The sequence below is a fragment of the Myxine glutinosa genome, chromosome 7 (assembly GCF_964187855.1).
Source record: "Myxine glutinosa chromosome 7, kmMyxGlut1.1, whole genome shotgun sequence".
NCBI classification, from domain to species: domain Eukaryota; kingdom Metazoa; phylum Chordata; class Myxini; order Myxiniformes; family Myxinidae; genus Myxine; species Myxine glutinosa.
Genome location: NC_136267.1, coordinates 126,498,797 through 126,520,311, shown reverse-complemented (window position 1 = coordinate 126,520,311; position 21,515 = coordinate 126,498,797). Strand labels below are relative to the sequence as shown.

Here is a 21,515-nt window from a genome sequence, read left to right as displayed (position 1 = left end):
TTGCTGGTGCTTAGTCCAGAGGGAGTAATCTGGAGGGGTTGTGGTGAAATTTTGGTTGCTTTATTTTTAAGTGATAACTGTGCCCGGGGGGAACTGATAATGTGGGGGGGTTGATTTATCTGGTTTGTTTCTCCAAATTGGCCGGCAAAGAAAGTTTTCGCTGGGTTCAAACTTTCTTTCTTGAAGGGGGGGAGTGTTACATATTTATGTGAATGTATGTGAATTACCATTCAGGTCTTTGCTTATCCATGTGTAATAGATTAAGGGTTGTTGTGGTTGGAGGGTCAGGAGCCCTTCTGAAAAGTGTCCGGAAACGGAAGTGACCGGAAACGGAAGAGAAAAAGACACGAGGAAGAAAAGCGACGAGTATTCTTCTTCCTCGCCCCGCTCCGACGAAAGGTGGGATCGACCTTGCGCCGCGTGGAAAAGCGGCGTTCCGAAGCCCATCTGGCGAGAGGAGTTACCGGGACGTGTACCTACCCGGTGGAGACGTCAAGTTGACGTGGGGCCGTGCATCGACCCCGCGTCTGGCACCGTTCGCGGCACCGTCTAAACAGACGCGTACGGGTCGCACGTTGGGGCCTAACACGCCTTGCAAGCGGCGTGGGGCTTGTGGCTTGCTTTACCGTACCCGCTTCGCGTGGCCACGAGGGGCTGCAGCCGCGGTGCCTGGTACGATACCTGCCTGGTGGAAACACGTCCACCCGGGGTTCGTTCAACCGCCCGAGTGCGGCGACGCCGACCAGCATCTCGGTCAGGAGGGGCCCAGAGACATTGTGAGGGGCAGAGACCAAAAGGGGGTCGTGAGTACAGAAGTGGACACACATATATAAGATGGCCATCTTAATCATATAGGGAATTGATTGTGGATTGGGAATTGTTGATGGTTGTTTGTTGTTGATTGCTCGGTGAATATCCGTGAGTGTATCATTGAAATCGTATGATATCCTTACCCTGGAAATATATCATTGCACATCAGTTTCTCTTGGGTGGAATTCATAGGGATTGCGTTGCGAAAGCGCATATATATAATACTACTTTCTGGCGAAGGTCCTCTCACGGTCCGGGGGTCACCGAGACCAGGTAGTCACCGAGGGGACCACGTAACACTATTCATGTCATTGCTTATTAATGTTTATTCTATTAAAGGTTGTTGTGGTTAAAGGGTTAGAGAGGATCCTGATAACAGGAGACCGGAAACGGGATAGTGAACCGGAAGAAGAAAAAGACACGAGGTCCGGGAGAAGCGGCGATCTTCCTCTTCCTCGCCCAGCTCCGACGCGAGCGGTGTCGATATTGAGCAGCGTGGGGGACGCTGCGTTTGAAAGCCCGTCTGGTGAAAGGAGTTACCTGCGCGGGGTAATTACCGATTGCACGTCAAGTTGCCGTGGGTTCGTGCACGGAACCAAGCGTCCGGCACAGTTCGCCTCGACGTCTACAAGGTCGCGTACGGGTCGCACCTTGGGCCTCGCGCGCTTTGCCAGCCGCGCTTTGCTTTTGCCCGCTTGGCTGTGCAAGGAGGAGGGCGCTGCAGCAGTTGTTCCCGGTACGTGACGTGCACGTTTGGAGCACGTCAGCCAGGGGTCCGTTCAACCACCCGTGTGCGGAGAAGTCGACCTTCACCTTGGCCAGGAGGGGCCCAGAGACATTGTGAGGGACAGTGACCATTGAGGAGTCATGAGTGGGGAAAGGGGGGACATACATGAGATGGCCATCTTAGTAAATGGGTGATTGATTATTGATGGTTGTTGATTGATTGGGGAATATATTATTGATGAATCCGGATCCTTGGTGTGGGGTTTCTTATTGACTTGAATTGTTGTGTCTTTCATATCGATTGCGTTACAAAAGCGTATAAATCATAGATCTTTCTGGCGGAGTTCCTCTCACGGTCCGGGGGTCACCGAGACCAGGTAGTCACCGGGAGGACCACGTAACAGTAGACATAGTCACATTCTAATAGTACGTACTTTAGAAATACACTCGTGTTCTTAATAGTACATCCTTTGTAGACTACTTGCATTAAAATACTACGCACGTTGTACAAGTAATCGGTTGAAAAAAAAACAAAAAAACCTAACGTGCAATTAGTAGCTCGCACCAGGTGGTGTTTGTGGTCTATTGCAGCACATTATGTGCGGACAGACAAACATACACTACTAACAAACAGACCCAAACACAACACCCCCTGGAGAGGGTAACATTTTCTGTATGTATAATGTTTGAAAGCGTATTCAAGTTTGCACCCAAAACAGATTTGGAATTCCAACATGGCAACAAATCTGAAGTTTCCTCAAAACGTGCGAATGGTAGCCATCCTCAAGTGATATAGCACGAGTATAGTTCCTGTTTAGAATCCGCCATGCGCCAAGGGCAAGAGCGCGAAAACATTCAATAAGATTAATGCTTTGAAGACAGACAAAAATTGACATTCCAAATCGTTGTGCTGAAACTCGAGTCAGACCGATCCCCATTCATAACACGGGAGGGAAACCAGCCAGTCAGTGGAGCCCAGAGCAAAAGCTCAGGGTGATGAAAATTAATACAACAGACTAGTGATTTCAACGTAAACACGAGCAATCTTATCATTGCAAAATGTATACAGGGATAATCCAACAACAATAGCACTTTCATGTAGATGGGTGATTAATGCTGCAGCAATGTATCAGATACTTGTCACTTCTGCTGCTGCCATCACACAAAAAAGTGACAATTGGGCCAGAGGCAGTTCGACAAAGGCAAAGAAACGGTTGATAGCTAAGTTACTTGAACCATTACAGAAAATTTAATGCAGATTACTCCATAGTACATAAACAAACAAAAAAAAAAAAATGAAAAAACGTGTGACAAACAACTTATTGACTTCCTCTACTCGTGTAGCCAATGTGTGGCTCTTCACGAGATCTGCTCATCTTGTCTCCCTGCCAAGGCTGGAGTGCTTTAAGGTAGTTGTGACCCAGTCCGATTCCTAATCTTCATCAACGAACTGACTCACTGGAAAATCCCCTATATCTACTTGCTGAAGACTCCACCCTCTGCCTCATCCTTCAGATACACAGGAAGGCTGCAGCCTCTTCCCTATCAGCAGACCTTGAAAAAAAGTCAGTAGCAGGTCAAACACTTGGAATAAGTCTTTCAATCCTGACAAATCTCACTCTTATCAACTCTCTTCGAAAAATAATGTCTGGCGAATCCTCTCATCCACTTCCTTAACAATCCCCTTGAGGTTCAGTCACTCTAACCTTTGGGCCTATCAACCATTATTATTCTTGGACAAAACATTTTTCGCCTAAAATCAACTGCCAACTGGGCATCCCCCACCATGCAAAGTCTTTCCGTGGCACATCTGAACTTTTATCCACCCACAAGGCCTTCATCCACAGCTTGCATACTGCTCTCCTCTCTGAGCCTGGCTCCCCTACTGCACACCTTGCTCAGCAAGACGTAGTGGAAACCAAGGCCTGCAAGATTATTGGAAAGTCATGTGATGAAGCCGAGTCCATGGGTTTATCACGATGCCATCGGAGACATGTCGGAGGTTTCTCTGTCTTCTACCGCCTCCTTTCTGGTCTTTCACCCTCTGCTCTATCCGTGTTTTGCCCCACCCCACCCCATTCCCACACATTTCTGCAGGGCACACACAGTCCACCATCAACCCCTTTCTGGTTAGACTACCTAAAACCAGAATCACTGCTCAACTCAACTCATTCGGTCCTCTTTTCTCCCACTCCCACCTGTGGAACAAACTTCCACATTCTCTTCAATCTCATTCGTCCCTGCAGGTCTTCAAGACAGCTATTCACGACCATTTCAGATTGTCCCCAATCCAAAGCCACGATGCATTTTCTACCATCGTTAACATCTCCTCCCCCTCCCCTCCTTCATTCCACCTCAATCACTACTCCTCCTTCCAAATTTGCAGTTTTCCCTCCTAAAGTTTCCTTCTGTATCAATCTTGTCCATTCTATGCATCGTCTCCTGCATTTCATTCCTCATCACACCCATTAATTTGTTCAAGTCTGCCTCGATTTTGGCCTCAAACGCCGCTGTTGGTGTTTTCCCCCTCTCTCAACGTTTATTTTTTTTATGTGTCCTGATCCGTACGAATTATAGCTCTTCCATGAGCCTCGACTATGTCTACAAAAGAAAGAAGAAGAAGAAGAAGAAGAAAAACCGCATGCACGTGCACACACCGAGTTCTGGATGCTTGATGACTCTACAAGAAACGTTTCTAAGCAAGAATAAATTCTGAAGGGGGGCACCATTCTGATGCAAGATACTTGACTGAAGGTGTAGGAATTTGTGCAGGGTGCTGGCAATAACTCGCCCACTCTTAGTGAATGATGCTGTGGGATCTTAACTGTCTGCCAACAATCAGTGCTAGAAGATGGGTCCTTCCGCTTCAGGTCCATTCAATGGACGGCGCGCACACATTGATGCCTCACCCTGCATGCGAAGCACCAGGATCACAGTTTGGATCTGGGTCAGGATTCAAACACAGGCAAGACAACTCAAAGGAGAGTGCCTGTACCTCTAAGGCCTAAGCCATCCTGCCAGCCCACATGTCCAAATATACATGCAATTCATGTATACACAACAGAAACGGCGTAAAACTAGCCCCCTCAAATTCGGCAGATTTTTGCAGTGGGTACAAAATTACAACGTTGATGTTCGCTTCCATTTAGAAAACCAAGAATCAATGAGTATCGTTTAGAAATGAACCTTTTACTATGATCGCTTATCGAGATTACAAATATGAAAGTGATACTACCATGATTAATTGTGCTATCATTACTTTATCGCAATGACTCTTTTGCCCCTTTTTAGATCGATATTTCATCATGTATTGTGAGTGATGAGATTTCTCCCAAGTGGCACTTTCTGGCACCCTTCTAAGAGGTAACTTTTACAATGATCTGATGGATCAAACTTCACATTTTGGATACAGCTAAATGCATTTACATTTCGCATTAGAGTTACTAATAAAACCACGTAACATGTTGCTCAACATAACCGTTACAACAAATCTGATAGGTCAGCAGTGAAGAGGGCCGCACAATGGATATATAAAATCAACATGACAGTTGTTCTGTTAATGTCGGCCACTTCAATGGTAAGTGATACGTTGAGCTAAGTTTAATGCATCAGCAGCCTGGCCCTTGCAGAAATAACACTATCTCTATTGCATTTTTACAGTAATTTAAAAAAGGCCTTTTTGAATCTATCGGTGCATTGACTTCCGCTTCCGGTCCCTCGAGCGACGGGGCTTGCTTTGATCTCTCCACGGCATCAAAGTTTGAGTGTTTTCCCGTTCGTTTCTTTGTCAAATTTCCGCTGCGTATTTTGTTGTGTATGTGTTATTGTGTGCTTCTATTTGGTTTTGGTTTTGTAGTTGTTGCAAATTTGTGTGTAATTAGTCGTTTCTTTGTCCGCGCCTCGTGCGGCCTGGTGTCTCGTGCGGCCTCCTCGTCTCGACTTGTGCCCCGCCCCCTATATTCTCGTTTGTTCTTTCACCTCTGCTCCTGCTTTCTCAAATCCACGTTCTCACTTAGAGACTTTTCCCAGATTGTTTTCATGGTTTTGTTTAAATATCTTGGATGGAGGCCTAAAACATTGCCTCAAAAAGAGAACCATGACAATTACAACTACATGTGGGCAGGGTACAGCCCGAAGTGGAGATCGGTTTCTGAGGTTTGGGACATGGAATGTTGGGACAATGACAGGGAGATCAGGAGAAGTGGTGGCAGTATTGGTCAGAAGAAGAGTGGACATATGTTGTGTGCAAGAGACGAGATGGAAGGGAAGTGGTGTGAGAATGGTGAAGGGTAGGCAGGGACAGAAATACAAGTTTGTGTGGCAAGGGTGCCTGGAGGGCGTGAATGGTGTTGGTGTCCTGTTTTCTGAGGAGTTTGTAGACAGTGTGGTGAGTGTGACGAGAGTGAGTGATAGGTTGATGATGGTGAAAATGATGATCGGAAAGCTCTTGGTGAACGTCATCTCGGGATATGCTCCGCAGGTTGGTCGGAGCGATGAAGAGAAGGACAAGTTCTGGTGTGCGATAGAGAAGCTGATGGAAAACGTGAAAGATGAGGAAGTTGTTGTGGTAGGAGACCTAAATGGACATGTGGGAAGGAGTATGGATGGTTTTGACGGAGTTCATGGGGGTTACGGATATGGTGTGAGAAATGGAGAAGGTGAAAGGATTTTGGAGTTTGCTGATGGAGCTGATTTGTTGATTTGTAATACTCAGTTCCAGAAAGAGGATAATAAGCTTGTTACATACACACGTCAGGTGGGTCGACGACAACCGTTGACTACCTGATGGTGCGTAGGCGAGATAGGGGGCACCTCCGAGACACAAAGGTGATCCCGGGGGAGGAGGCTGTTTCACAGCACCACTTGGTTGTCTGCGACGTAAGGGTGAAAGGTGCGAGGAGAGCTCGGCGGGTGAAGTACCAACCGAGAATGAAGGTGTGGAGGTTGAAAGAGGTGACAGTAAGGGAGGCATTAAAAGAGAGGCTGAGTAGGGTCGAGGATGATGTGGTTGAGCTTGAAAGTGGTTGGATGTCAATGAAAGCTAGTCTGTTGGGAGCCGTTGGTGAGGTATGTGGATGGACAAAAGGACCACCGAGGCACTCGGAAACATGGTGGTGGGATGATGAAGTTGGAAAGAGGATTGACGAGAAGAGGAAGAAGTTCAAGGAGTGGCAGAAGGCGAAGGGTACGGGAGCAGAAACAGCAGAGCATGAAAGTAAAAAGGCAGCCAGGAAGGCTGCAAAGAAAGAGGTAGCAAAGGCGCAGGAGGCATGTAGGAAAATGTTCGGAGAACGCTTGGATTCGGAAGAGGGTCAGAAAGCAGTATTCAGGATTGCAAAGCAGATAGCGAAAGAGAGGTGTGACGTGATGGGGGTGAGTTGCTTGAAGGATGAAGTGGGACAAATCGTTGTCGACCCAGATGGAATTAAAGGAAGATGGAAAAGATATATGGAAATGCTGTTGAATACAGAGAATGAATGGGATGGCAACATAGAGAGTAACCCAGTTTTAGGACCGGCAGAGAAGATAACTGAGAAGGAAGTTGAGGAAGCGATAAAAGCAATGAAGGGTAGAAAAGCGGGAGGGCCGATGGGAGTTGTGGGAGATATGTTGAAGGCAGCAGGAAGTTGGGGTGTGAAGAGAATGACAGAGATCTGTAATCTGGTGGTGAAAGAAGGCCGCATTCCAGTGGATTGGGAACTGAGTACCCTCGTCCCTCTATACAAGGGGAAAGGTGACCCTCTGGAGTGTGGCTCGTACCGAGCGATAAAGTTATTGGAGCATGGAATGAAGGTATTGGAAAGGGTGTTGGAGAGGAGGATAAGGAAGAAAGTGAAGATCGACGAAATGCAGTTTGGATTCATGCCAGGAAGAGGAACGACAGACGCGCTTTTCATTGTGAGGCAGTTGCAGGAGAAGTACATGGAGAAGAGGAAGAAGTTGTTTCTTGGGTTTGTTGATCTGGAGAAAGCATTCGATCGGGTTCCACGCAAAGTATTGACATGGGCATTGAGGAAGTTAGGAGTGGAGGAATGGTTGATCAGAGTAGTGATGGCAATGTACAAAAGAGCGCGCACAGCTGTAAGGACGAAGGACGGGAACAGTGGTGAGTTTGAGATGAAGGTGGGAGTGCATCAGGGGTCGGTACTAAGTCCACTACTATTTGTAGCTGTGATGGAGGTGCTGGCTCAGAACGTAAAGGAGGGTTTACCGCGGGAGTTGTTGTATGCAGATGATCTGGTGTTGATTGCGGAAAGTATGGATGGACTGAAGGAAAAGATGAACACGTGGAAGGAATGTATGGAGACAAAAGGTCTGAAGGTGAATATCGGAAAGACGAAGGTGATGGCAAGTGGTAAAGCATGTGGTGAGGTGGAAAGAACTGGGAAGTGGCCCTGTGCTGTGTGTAGGAAGGGTGTCGGAGTGAACTCCATTCAGTGTACAATGTGCGCTGAGTGGGTTCATCAAAAATGTAGTGGTCTGAGAGGGTCATTAACCAGTGTGGCAGCTACATTCAAATGTAAGGTGTGCACAGAGGGAGCTGCAGATGGAGGAAATGTTGAGTTGGATCTTGGAGACGGCGTGAAGCTGGAAGGTGTGAAAACATTTTGCTACCTCGGAGACATGCTGAATGGAGAAGGTGGATCAGACTCGGCAACGGTTGCTCGAGTGAGATGTGCATGGAAGAAGTTTCGGGAATTGAGTGGCGTGCTGATGATGAGGGGAGTGTCGTTGAAGCTGAAGGGAAAGGTGTATGCTGCATGTGTGAGAAGTGTTATGATTTATGGGAGCGAGACATGGGTAATGAACGTAGAGCAGCAACGAAGGTTGGAAAGGGTGGAAATGCGAATGGTTCGACGGATGTGCGGAGTATCGTTGAGAGAGAGGAAGACAAATGATGAATTGCGAAAGATGATGGGAATAGAGCCTGTGATTGATGCTGTGAAGAGGAACAGGTTGAGATGGTTTGGTCATGTGTTGAGGAAGGATGAAAGTGACTGGTTGAGAAGAGTGATGGAAATGAATGTAGAAGGAAGTAGAAGACGGGAAAGACCGAGAAAGACTTGGCTAAAGATGGTGGAAGAAGAAATGCGGGCAAGGGGGTTAACAAGGAGAGATGCAGAAAATAGGGCAAAATGGAGAAGATTGTCATGGGGACCGCAAGGCTAACCCCCGCTCTAGCAGGGAAAATGGCCTTTAAAATGCATGTTGTTGTTGTTGTTGGTGCATTGACTAATGCTTTATATTATACGCGTAACTCACCACAAATTTTGTTCTGCAAAAGCGTATGATGAGGGACCCTAAATGAGAATTATACCCATTCAAATTGTACCAAAAGCCTGGTGGTGGCTTAACGGTTAAGGTGGTTGGCTTGAGATCCCAGGGTCCTGAGTTCAAGCACCTGTCAGCTGTTCAATTAACACCAGGTGGTTGACTCAGCCTATCATCCTTCTGAGGTCGGCAAAATGGGTACCAGCTTACTGGGATGAATGAGCCATTCGAGGTATGCTGCATCAGTGGCGACCCGCCCAGGATTGTGCCCAATAGCCAAGAAACTGCTTCGACAGTAATATGCATGTGATGATGCAAAAAGGAGAAGCAATCAGGAAATGTACAAAAACGAATAGAAACAAGTACAGATACATTCAAAGTACACCGCTTCCATGCCAAATAATTAATTATCCTTCAGGGCGGCATTTCCGGGGTGCCTCAGGTGCCCGGCAATACTGCAGTGCAGCTCATAGACTGTATTGGGAGGGAGAGGTGTACAATAATTGATTAATTGCATAATTAAAATCAATGAAAGGTTATCACAAAATATTTTCTTAATCAATTGGCTAATAGCATAAAGGAACCATGAGTGCTTCATCCAAAGATGGATCTTTTAGAAATTTAATGAAATAACTCATTAATAAAAAAAGAAATAATTAATTGATTAATCAATAAATAGTTAATCGATTAAATGATTAATCAATAAATCAAAAATATTCTTTATAGCTACATCACTTGGTCACTGTCGTGTCCAAATATTAGCTTCCTCGCTCAAAAGGTGCCTGAGATATTGCCCAGATGAGAAAGAAAATAAATAAATGATTAATAATGAAAATAAATAAATAGTAATCCTAAAAAAATTAAATAATTCATAAATTGGCTAAAAGAACACATAAACCACCACCATTTCATCCGAATCTGTAACTTAAAAAAAGAAAAAGAAAAAAAAGAAGTCATTAATCGAATAATTAAATAATTAATCGATTAATTGATTAATCAATAAATCAAAAATAGCCTTCACAGCCAAATTACTTTGTCATTGGCATGTCCAAATATCAGCTTCCTAACTCAAAAGGTGCCTGAGATAATGGCCAGAAGAGAAAGGAAATGTTCAAGTACTTAATTAATCGCTAATAATTAAATAACTCATCAATTAATCGATTAATCAAAAAACAAAAAATACAGTTTTTGACAAAGTACTTGCTCACTATTGTGCTGAAATTTCAGCTTCCCAGCTTAAAGGATGGCTGAGATATCGCCCAGACAATCAAGAAAGCAAGAAAACAACCAGAGTGAAAACTGAGTACTCCCTTTCAGCGTGCGTCATTGCCGAGCCCCCTTCTGTGCCCGGCAATGACGTTATGCAGCGCCTGGAGATGGCAAAGGAAAGGAGCAGTGTACAATAAGATAAGTAAAAGTTGTGCTATCCGGCACTTCAAAAACTGGTAAGTTCTACCAACCGACATTCGAGGGATCTCAATCAAGTTATTTTCACATGACCACACAGCTGAGTCACTGAGAGTAGTTTCCCATGACTCAGTGGCGCTGCTGATCGTTCTTCTTTACCTGTTGATTACCAAGCTCCAACTGACAATGTTTAGTCACGAGTAGGTCTGAACCATTCTCAACATTTGAGAATCGATTCCAATTCTCAACTGTTATTTTGGCTTCATTTCGAATAAATCGTTCTTGTTTACCTGTTGTGCCTGTTATGTTGCACATTGTGTGCGTTTATGTAATGTGTATACTGTGCATTGTACTGAAGCCTGTTGGAGTTTTGTTATTGTAAATGCATGTGCAATGTAGCAGGGAACATGCATGTGTTATGCATGTGCCACAATATAGATCATAAGGGTAGTACTGGGGGTTTCCCATAATTGATCACATATGGCTCACAAAACAAAGTACTTAAGTTTATTATTATCCCATCAAAATAGGAAAAAAAGAAGAAAAAAAAACGTGGTGTTTTCGACCAGTTGCGTGTTCAGTTACCAACCAGTTAGCTAACGCTTGCCAAGCCAGCCGTTTCTCATCAATGGTTTTGAATGGAGTGCTTGCTTGAGTGCTTAAGCCACTCGGCAAATGCTCTAAGAAACTTGCGAACTGAACACACCCACAGCCTCAGCTGTGAAAATGAGGCTTTTTTTCTCAATGCCCTTCTGTTGCAGGTTCAAGAGCCGCATCCATCGCAGAACCACACCATCCGAGGTGCCACAAAAATATCTTGGCTTCTCAAAACGTCAGACATTCACTTCCATGTTTTTGAAAACCTTTTGATGACATTTCCTGAGTCAAGATTCTAATCGGCACCATGACTCATCCAGCTCTCAACCCCCAACAACCAACAAAGAATCGCGAATCTTGGGTAGAACATGCTAGTGATAACTCAGGGAGAGGGGAGGGGGGGGGGGGGGGGGGATGAGGGAGAAGAAGTTTGCCTTCCAAACAATCATGGTTTATGTTACCCCATTGAGCAGTACTGGTAGGAAGAGGTAGAGATTCGTTCTCACAATCAACCAGAAGGTTGCCATATGTATGAGACTGGAGAAGGGAGAATATAAATGTGTTGATGAGCAAGTACTATAACGGATCGTCAATAATCTCCAACATCAAGGGGCGACTTTCAAGTTGAATTTTCTGCAATTTACTACATTCCGTTTTTTTCTGTGTCAGATACAGTTTTGCATTTCAAGTCACGGATTCACTGAACTTTCAGTGAAATTCAGTCTGCGTTACGTGTTTGTGGGAAATCACTGGCTCTAATATGCCATACGCTCATAATGAACCCAAGTTTTGAAACACAAGCGATCCTTAAAACCTGAGTTATATACTCTGATATCCCACGCTTGTTTTCCCATGAGAAACTCCACTGAGAAAAACCAAACAAACAAGCATTTTGAGTATTGCGCTGCAATACATGCCCCTCCCAAAGTTCAAAGTGCCATAACTTTGTCAAAAATGATCGAATATGCAAATTTATGCACGGTTGATGCTGGTTTTCAAACTTGATCTGAGGTATGCTGAGACACGTGTGTCACGCCTCGCCTCGTTGATAAGCCCGCAAGGTCGCTCCGTGGAGCAGCCTGCAAGTATTGCACTGTGTGAATTATATAAATACCAACTCAAGGTCTGAGGTACTAGCGATTCAAGAGATATCCATTTTTTTTATATTTCCGTAAAATTAACGATATCTGCCAAACCACATGCCCCATCGCAAATTCCAAAATGACGTTTTAGTGGACTGACATGCTGAACAGATCTGTGAAGTTTCCCCTCGATTGGATCAAAAATTGAGGGAGGAGCTCCGTTTTAAAGGTTCATGCTTAAAAACGTCATAACTCTGAAACCATGTGACGCATGACGTCATGCTCACTGACTTTTTTGTTCATCATGGGTATGCGATTTTGCCTGCAAAGTTTGGCCTGGACCTGTTTAGCTGTTGCAGAGAAAAAGGGGTTTTCGTGTTTTCACGAAAAACAATATGGCGGACGAACCACGTGACCTGGGACGTCATAATTACCATTAAAATATTCTACAGACCGACTCCCTCCTACGGTGAAAATTTTATCTCAATCGGTCAATCGGTCAAAAAAAACATTTTTCTCTGCAATAATTGGACCACCTTTAAATGGCCTCTAAAGGTGGTCCAATTATTGCAGAGAAAAATGTTTTTTAAAGGAAATTAAAACTTTTAAAAATGGCACTGAGTTAAGGATCATCAGAATTATCAGAATTCCCAAAGTTCAAAGTGCCATAACGTTGTCAAAAATGATCGAAACGTCGTGAAGTTCGAACTTGATCTGTAACTTATGAGGAAACCGTGTACCAAGTTTGAAATCATTAGCTTAAAGCGTTTTGAAAAAAAAGTCCGGAAAACTGTTCTTTGCGTGACGGACTAACGGACTGACAGACGGAGGGACAGAGTGCAAACCTATAGTCCCCTCCGGTGTACACCGGTAGGGGACTAATAAAAATGTCGTATTTGACGCCCACCTTGCATTCTGCTTTGCTTGCATGGTAGCAATCATCTAAATAATAAAGTAGCGGCAGTTTCCCCTCCCCCCCGAATGATGGCAAGGAAGCCTTCCAACCTCAAAGACCTGGAGACCTTCGCGAAGGAGGAGTGGGCCAAAATCCCTGTAGAGACATGCAAACACCTTGTGAGCAAGTATAAGAACCGTTTGGAGGCTGTGATCACAAACAGAGAATTTTCCGTTGATTACTGAATGTGACTTTGAACTGATCTAAGCAAGGGTATGAATAATTCTGGACATGACATTTTTTGTAAATCTGTCAATAAAATACCCCCGAAACAATGTATTTCTTGAAATGTCTCTTGCAGTGATTCTTTCAGCTGTTTGTCACATTCTTATGTAACGTAAGCCACAAGAAACTCATTCCTCAAATAACACGATTCAAAATACTCCGAATTTGGTAAGGGTATGAATAATTTTGGGCTTAACTGCATATATACTACTGTGTTCAAAAAGTATCCGACCTTTATTTTTCATGCGAAAAAAAGAATAAGCTAGGGAGGCGTTGATTGGTGCACGTATGTAGGCGATCCTAATGCACACGCGTGAATTTTTTCCCACCTGCAGAAGCTGTCATTCGACGGCAGACCGCCGATGAGTGAGGACATGTAAGTTGGCGCCGTCGGATTTTCGTTTTTGACAAAATGACGGAAAAACCTGAACAACGCTACTGCATCAAATTTTGTGTAAAGCTTGGCGATTCCCAAGTGGAAACGATCCGCAAGATTCAACACCGTTCATTCCATTATGAAGGAGGATTTGGGCTTCAGGAGAATCTCAGCGAAGTTCGTACCAAAGCTGCTAACGATTGAGCAGAAGCAACTCCGTTTGGAGATCGCACAGGACATGCTGGAGACTGTGAACAGCGATCCCAGCTTCCTCAACACAGTGATCACTGGCGATGAGTCCTGGGTTTATGGGTACGCCCCAGAAACCAAGTTGCAGTCATCACAATGGAAGCATCCAACATCCCCGAGGCCAAAAAACACAAAATTTGATGCAGTAGCGTTGTTCAAGTTTTTCCGTCATTTTGTCAAAAACGAAAATCCGACGGCGCTCACTTACATGTCCTCACTCATCGGCGGTCTGCCGTCGAATGACAGCTTCTGCAGGTGGGAAAAAATTCACACGTGTGCATTAGGATCGCCCACATACGTGCACCAATCAACGCCTCCCTAGCTTCTTTTTTTTTTTACGCACGAAAAATAAAGGTCGGATACTTTTTGAACACACTACGTATATACAGTCACGTGAAAAAGTAAGTACACCCCATGTAAAGTTTTGACTTTTTCAACATACAGCTATTTGATCTTCATTTCAACAATATTGATAGAAAAAGGTGATATAACATAACAAATATCATGAAGCATTTACATTTTGTAGTCTATTGTATGATTTAAATAAACATAAATGCAAATTTTGCATGTGGAAAATAAGTACACCCTTGGCTCTAATTGGTGGTATTGCCCCCTTTGGCAGAAACAACCTCAAGTAGGCATTTCTTATAACTGTCTACCAGTTTCTGACATCGACTGGGAGAAATTTTTGCCCACTCCTCCATGCAGAATTCTTTCAGCTGTGCGATGTTTGAGGGGTTTCTTGCATGCACAGCTCGTTTCAAATCCCCCCCACAACATCTCGATGGGATTTAGATCCGGGCTTTGACTTGGCCATTCCAGAACCCTCCATTTCCTTCTTTTCAGCCATTCCTTGGTGGATTTACTGGTATGTTTCGGGTCATTGTCATGTTGCAAGGTCCACCTTCGGTTGAGCTTCAACTTTCCGACAGATGGCCTCACATTATCCTCAAGCACCCTCTGGTACAATGAAGAATTCATAGTGGATTCTATGATGGTGAGCTGCCGAGGCGCTGATGCAGCAAAGCTGCCCCAAACCATAATATTTCCACCACCATGCTTTCCAGTTAGTATCAGGTTCTTGTGGTCAAATGCTGTCTTTGGTTTTCACCAAACATGTCTTCTGGTACTGTGGCCAAATAGCTCTACCTTTGACTCATCTGTCCAGAGCACATTGTTCCAGAAGTGCTGGTCTTTGCCGAGGTGTTCATTGGCAAACTTTAGTCTTGCCCTGATGTTCTTTCTGGACAGCAACGGTTTCCTCCTGGCACACCTCCCATGTAGATCAAATTTGTGCAGCCTCTTTCTGATGGTAGCCTCGTGCACTTTGACACCAACAGTGGCAAGAGCTACCTGTAGGTCCCGTGATGACATTTTGGGGTTCTTTGAGACTTTTCAGCATCTTGCGGTCTGCTCTCAGGGTGAACTTGCTGGGGCGGCCTGTCCTGAACAAGTTGGCAGTTGTTGGAATCTTCTCCACTTGTAGATGATCTTCCGGACAGTCGAATGATTGATTTCAAATTGTTTGGAGATCTTTTTAAATCCCTTCCCAGACTCGTAGGCATCTATAACCTTCTTTCTGAAGGCCTCAGAGAGCTCTTCTGATCTAGGCATGGTGACGCCGCACACTTCAACAACAAAGAGCAAACCAAACTAAATGTCTGAGGTTTAAATAAGACAGGTTCCTCCAAGATCCTCTCTGATGATGTTCTAATCATTTGCACCTGAGCTGGTGCACCTGATTCTAATTTTAGGTATTTGAAGTAGTGATAAATGTCGGGGTGTACTTACTTTTTCCACATGCGAAATTTGCATTTATGTTTATTTAAATTATACAATGGACTACAAAATGTAAATGTTTCATGATATTTGTTATATTATATCACCTTTATCTATCAATATTGTTGAAATGAAGATCAAATAGCTGTATGTTGAAATATGTTGAAAAAGTCAAAACTTTACATGGGGTGTACTTACTTTTTCACGTGACTGTATGCTGTTAGCCAATTGATTAAGAAAATATTTTATGATAATCTTTTATTGATTTTAATTATGCAATTAATCGATCAATTATTGTACACTTCTCCCTCCCAATGCAATCTCTATGAGCTGCACTGCGGTATTGTCGGGCGCCTAAGGCGCCCCGGCAATGCCACGCTGTAGGATATTTAAATATTTGGCATGGGGGCGGTGTACTTTGAATGTATCTGTACTTGTTATTTCATGTTTTCACATCAATTGGATTAATAATTGAAATGTTTTTATTGTGACATTGGCCTTCTGCATGTGAAAATAAGGTGAGCAGCAGTTTTTGGGGAAATTGGCCGAGCGATTTAGAAACAAAGAAAAAAGGCTCTTACACATGCACATGCAATCCAAGTTTGCTTGCTTGTTGTTGCCTCCATCTGCTCAGCAAGAGGTTGGTATGTCTAAGTGTATCTACCATAATGTGAGTACGACTATCAAGTACATATTACAACGCATGTCCATTAATTAATTACGACAACGAGTGTAGATATATTAATTACGTACTAAAATGTGAGAACGTAGTTATCGCTGTGAAAGCATTCTAGTCACAACAGTGACAAACAACCTGAGACCCCAATTTATGACTATCAATTTAGTCAGTTATTTAAAGAACTAGTACCATATCACACGCACGCACACACGGCCATCTAAAACGCTTCCATTAACCACCTCCTTTCCACTAACCCCACCAAAATCTACATCTCCATTGCCTCACAGGTGATACAGCACCTCGAAAGCAGACATTAAAAAAAAAAAGATCAGAATTAATAGTTTAAGTCTAAAATACATTTTAGATAATTTATTTCATAAAGAAAGGAAAAAAAAAAAAGGAAAAAATAATAGCTCGATTTAGTTTAAAAAGTGTTTAAAGCCACATCACAAACAAGCACAACAAAGATTTGATGTTAAGATTATACAAGTGAGTGTAGTCATTATATAAAGCAAAAGTGTGTAGTCAAAGGCAGGGAGGGAGAATATAGTTGCAGAATCTGTGACTTACCAGCCTTTATTTTGGCTTCAAGCCAGCGCATCATGCATGCCTGATGGACGAAGTGCAAGCTGCCAGAGCAGCCACATGGTGTCAAGAGCGGGTTTTCCTCTGATACCGCTCCAGTTTGGCAGATGCGGCAAATGTCACCCTCCTCCTCGTCGGATTCCTCCTGCAAGAGTCTGACCAGACAAAGCCATAACAGTACTGTAGTTCCAACTCCATCCATCAATGTTCCATCAATGTAATACGACAGCACCATGTGCGCTGTGCAGTTTTAAAGAAGCACAATTACACAAGTCCATCCCACCTTGGAGTCAACAAAATTGCCAAATATATTGATGAGAAAGCACTTCTTGGGACGGACGGATGGACGGACGCGCGCACGCACATGCACACACAAAATAAAAATTTTCACCTGGTACATAACAGTCGAATCATTGATTTATTCCCCAACTGGTCAAGGTAACTGCACTTTCCTCACAAGACAGTAGCCCCAAGTTCTTATTCATGTTTATTTCTGCATTCCATTTTATTACCCACGGTGTTTATATTGGGACATTTGTGTGTCATGCACAAGCCAATTGAAAAATACAATATTTTTTTGAAAATTCAACAAATCAAGTAAAAACAAATGGCTCAACACTATGAATGGTGCCCATCTAAGAAGGCCAATTTTATGTTTTCCCTTCACTTTTAATAACTAAACTTGCAATGTTAATGGTTTGGACCTACCTCTCCTGGATTTGCCTCAGCCTCTCTGGATCACGTGAATGTGGAAGACACGCACCATCTTTGTTTTCATCGCCTCCTGTAGAAACGTTTACACTCTCAGAGGGCAACCTGACTTCACTTTCCAGGGCATGGTGATGGGCGTGTGATAGCCAAAGTCTCTGACCCCCAACAGAAAGCAAGCTAAATACAGGAGACCCTGCTCGGTGATGATGAGATGTAGAGGTGGTAGTAGTAGATGATGTGTTGCCATCATCCCTTGCACCTTCCGATCTCTGTGTAGAACTTGATGACTGTAGACCTGATGCAGATGTGCTACGAGATAAATCGTCATAGGTCATATCTAGAGGTAAGCGATGAAACAAAGGTTCCGCTGAGCACAGCTCCTCGAATGATGGAGCCTCAAACAGAACTGGGCTGCTCGGACCAGAAGCAGAGGTAGCAGAAGCCAATAACGGAGACGTGTCAAGGCCGACATGCTGGCGTGTTGGTGATTCATCAAAGCCTGGGTTAGGAAAACCCAACAGTTCAAACCTACGACTTCTTGGCCACAACGGTGGCCTCAATGGTTCTCTTGAAGATGAGAATGCATTCACCTCTGCTGGTTCACCCTGGGTATCAATCATTGTAAAGTGCTGCCTTTGTGTTTCAAGAAGAGAATCTGTTTGAAATCGCCAATGCCTAACACGATGTTCAGGGGGCTGCCTTTCCCTTCCAGCTGGAAGATCTGCTGCATCACTCCAGTTTCGTCTCACAGCATTTTCAGATGGTGGCGACCTTGGGAATGCACTCCAGCCACTGCTTCTGCCCTGCAATGGTTGAAATCTGTGACTTCTTGTCCTTCGCCAACCATATCCATCTCCCTGGCCCACACTTTCTGCATCAGGCCTGCTTTGCATCGCAGATTCTGGACCTGCCAGTGACCACCTCGCAAACCGATCTGTATGGGAGGCAGCATCTTCAGCCTGTGAATCAAGTCCCCGAAAAGGAAAAGCATTTGACCTTCTCATCTCTCTTGATAAAACAAAGCCATCAACGTCTGACTCTTCTGGAGAGGTACAATTCCTGTAGGTAGAAGAGCTAGACATATCCTGGCCTATAGCCTCTTGATCTTGCCACACATATCCTTGACCATCAGAGGCCCGTCGACCACCTACTGAGCCAAAACTCAATAGAGAAGGGCGTCTGTTTGTTCTTCCGACCTGTGTAGTTAAAAATGATTCAGGTCTTTCATCAAGGCCCAGCAGTGGGTAGCTGCTATGATGCGGCACCCATAGCTGTTCACGAGTACCACATGTATGAGAAGTAGCTCCTCCATATGCATGGCTTGGCCTTTGGCTCGAAGAGCAATTGGCTGCTGGGTCGTTCCTATCCAAGGGTGTGGATATGGATGGATTTGCAGGACCATTTTGAAGAGTGTGGGAGATCCGCTGGGCAGTGCGCGTGTATAGCCGTCGTGGCCGAGCCCCTTGTGCCACGTGCAAAGAGGTATCTCCTTGATCGGTTCCTGCATGAGAAGCAACACTGTCAAAACTCATGAAAAGGAAGGAATCAGAATCCGAGGGCAATTTGACAACAAAACCAACATTCCCAATTCCCAACATTCCCAGCAATTTAAAGAATGGAAATAAAATGCAGCAAAGATTGTGGTATAGTTGGAAAGACTTGCCAAAGTGAATTCCAGAAATGAAAGTACAAAAACGTAACGCATGGATGCCTCTTCACCAATTCTCCCTGCATAGAGTTCTAAAGGTACAATACTGAGAATAACAGGAGAGAAATTTGAAACAAACCCACTCAGTTGTGAAACACCAAAGGACAGAAAGAAAATCGATGATATACAAAATGGTGACCAGTATGCAGTCGGAAAGGGAACCCAGATGAGAAAGCTTAGAGGCGAGTCCGATTATCATCATTATTATCAAATAGCCGAAACCCGTGGAACATCCACGGAAGGGAGGATGTGGTGTATGGATAGAGTGTACCATTATGGATGGCATAGGGGATTTGCTTGTCCGAGTAAGAGTTAGGAAGAAAGATGAGAATGAAGAGTGCGTATATGAACAACGATCGACGACACCGGCACAAATGCATGCTCTGGATTATCCACTCAGTGGACGGCTTGCTTTCGCCTTCGCCTGTCCAATCAGCGGACGGCTTGCTTCGCCTTCGCCCAGCAGACGCCAATACGATGGCGTCGTAAGATGGCGTCATATCGGCAGTTAATCGGATGCTTTTGGGCCCCAACGTCGGCTAATTCAGATTTTTCGAGTATGGCTGTACGTGATAAACAAAGAGCGCGGTTCGTAGATCGTAAATCCATTAGTGCCGTGGGCATCGGGTCACTGGGTGCGGCGTAAAAGGGATAACAAAGTCGAGTCCTTACGCTATTATTATATAGATGGGATGTAGGTATGTACTGTAACTCCAGATCACTCTATCACAGTTCATTCCTATACTTGGTGTATGCATACCTAAGATACTGAAGGCAGATATAATCGCTCCACCCTCCAATGCTTGTCTATCTTAATCCTACATGCCTGAATTAGTAAGATATAATGTTGCAGTTCCTTCTCCAAGGTATATAATCGCTATGAAGCTTTATTGTTTACCATTTTATCAGCTTATTATGCTAAGCTCGACCCAGCTATAAACTGCCATCCCAGTGTTTCATCCCTCAGATAGATGTTAAACTGGGTGTCCCATCTGCTGACATTATTAGTGAGTGGACGTTAAAGATCCTATGGTGTCCTTTACAAAATGTAGGCACCCTGGAAAAATTACAAATGCCGGCCCTGATGATCACTGCAAAGGCAATGGCAAGCCACCAAATGTATTTGTTGCTGAGGCTTCGAAGGCAGCATCAAATTTGCCTTCAGGCATAGTAGCAGAATTCGAGAGAATTAGCAGATTAACGTATTTATTACCTTTCATGCGTTTTGACAAATGCGAGCTTGTGATGCAATGACAGTAAAGTGGAAAATGGCAAAATATTTGATAATGTAATATAGATGACTCGTGGGATGTTTTGCTGCCATAAATACTATCCAAAAGTTAATGCAAAAAAAATTACCGAAGAAATCTTCCATTACCAAAACTGCATCACATTGAGTATCTATGTGAGATTTGCATCTATGTGTGCAGCACAGGCACATTGCATGAAGCTATTAATTATGCAATTCTGTCTATAAACGTCCCTCAGTGCAGAGGAGAGATAAAAACAAACAAACAAAAAAAAACTTCAAACTATTCAATATTACCTTGGTATATATTAGTTCGAACTATTAAGCCCGAGACGTTTTTATACTATATCAAATATTGAGATGGAAGTAGATTCGGACCTCAACATTCACGGTCCCATCATTCGCAGACCACGCATATTCGCGATTCATAATGTGTGACCTGCTTCTACATTTGCGTCTCACGTATTGGTGGTTTAAATTAAAAAACATTTTAAAACATGAACTGGTCTCCGATATCCATCGCCACCGATATTGATTCAGCCTGGGAATTCTTTCATAGAAACCTGCGCTCTCAACATAGATTCATCCCATCTCCAATTATTTTCCCTCCCACTCTCAATACACTGAATCCTGTGGTGAGGGAGTTGCTTTAAAACAACTTGCATACTCCCCTGGAAGGCCAACCCAACTGAAGGCGACCTCAGATCATTCAACAAACCTCACAAGTACGTGTCTACTCTGTGGAGAGCCAGAAAGCAACATCTGTCCAATCTCAAGAATGATCTTTCAAACTAGTCTCCCTCTTCTAAAACCTGGTGACGCATTGTCAAGGTGGCACCTTGTCAAGACTTGCACTAATGCCCTCTCCATGCTTTGTCCCCCTCAGGTATTTGGAGGACACAAGTGGTTCACCAGCAACCCCCACCAAGTGAAACTCCCTAAATCCAGAACCACTGCTCACCTCCACTCAATTATTCCCATTTTGGCCCATCTGTGGAACAACCTTCCAGACACTTTATTCTCATTCTTCCCTCGAGGTCTTCAAGACAGCTGTTCAGCACAATCTCAAGTCATCCCCCATCCAAAATCGTGATCTTTTCTACAC

At 44.1% G+C, this 21,515-nt stretch overlaps 1 protein-coding gene across 14 annotated transcripts in view; it reads right to left on the bottom strand.

The window, feature by feature from the left end:
• The window catches only part of MARCHF7 (membrane associated ring-CH-type finger 7), a 138,878-nt gene that overhangs the window by 21,988 nt on the left and 95,375 nt on the right, over window positions 1–21,515 (bottom strand). For 10 of the 14 annotated variants that reach the window (XM_078782266.1, XM_078782268.1, XM_078782271.1 and 7 more), the window contains 2 exons: window positions 17,451–18,954; window positions 16,728–16,897 (listed from right to left, as the gene is read on the bottom strand). In XM_078782266.1, the coding sequence (XP_078638392.1) occupies window positions 16,728–16,897; window positions 17,451–18,954 (1,674 nt within the window). Of the gene's footprint in view, window positions 1–12,801; window positions 12,946–16,727; window positions 16,898–17,450; window positions 18,955–21,515 lie in introns of all 14 variants that reach the window. The other 4 variants (XM_078782275.1, XM_078782276.1, XM_078782278.1 and 1 more) reach the window with 2 other exon arrangements.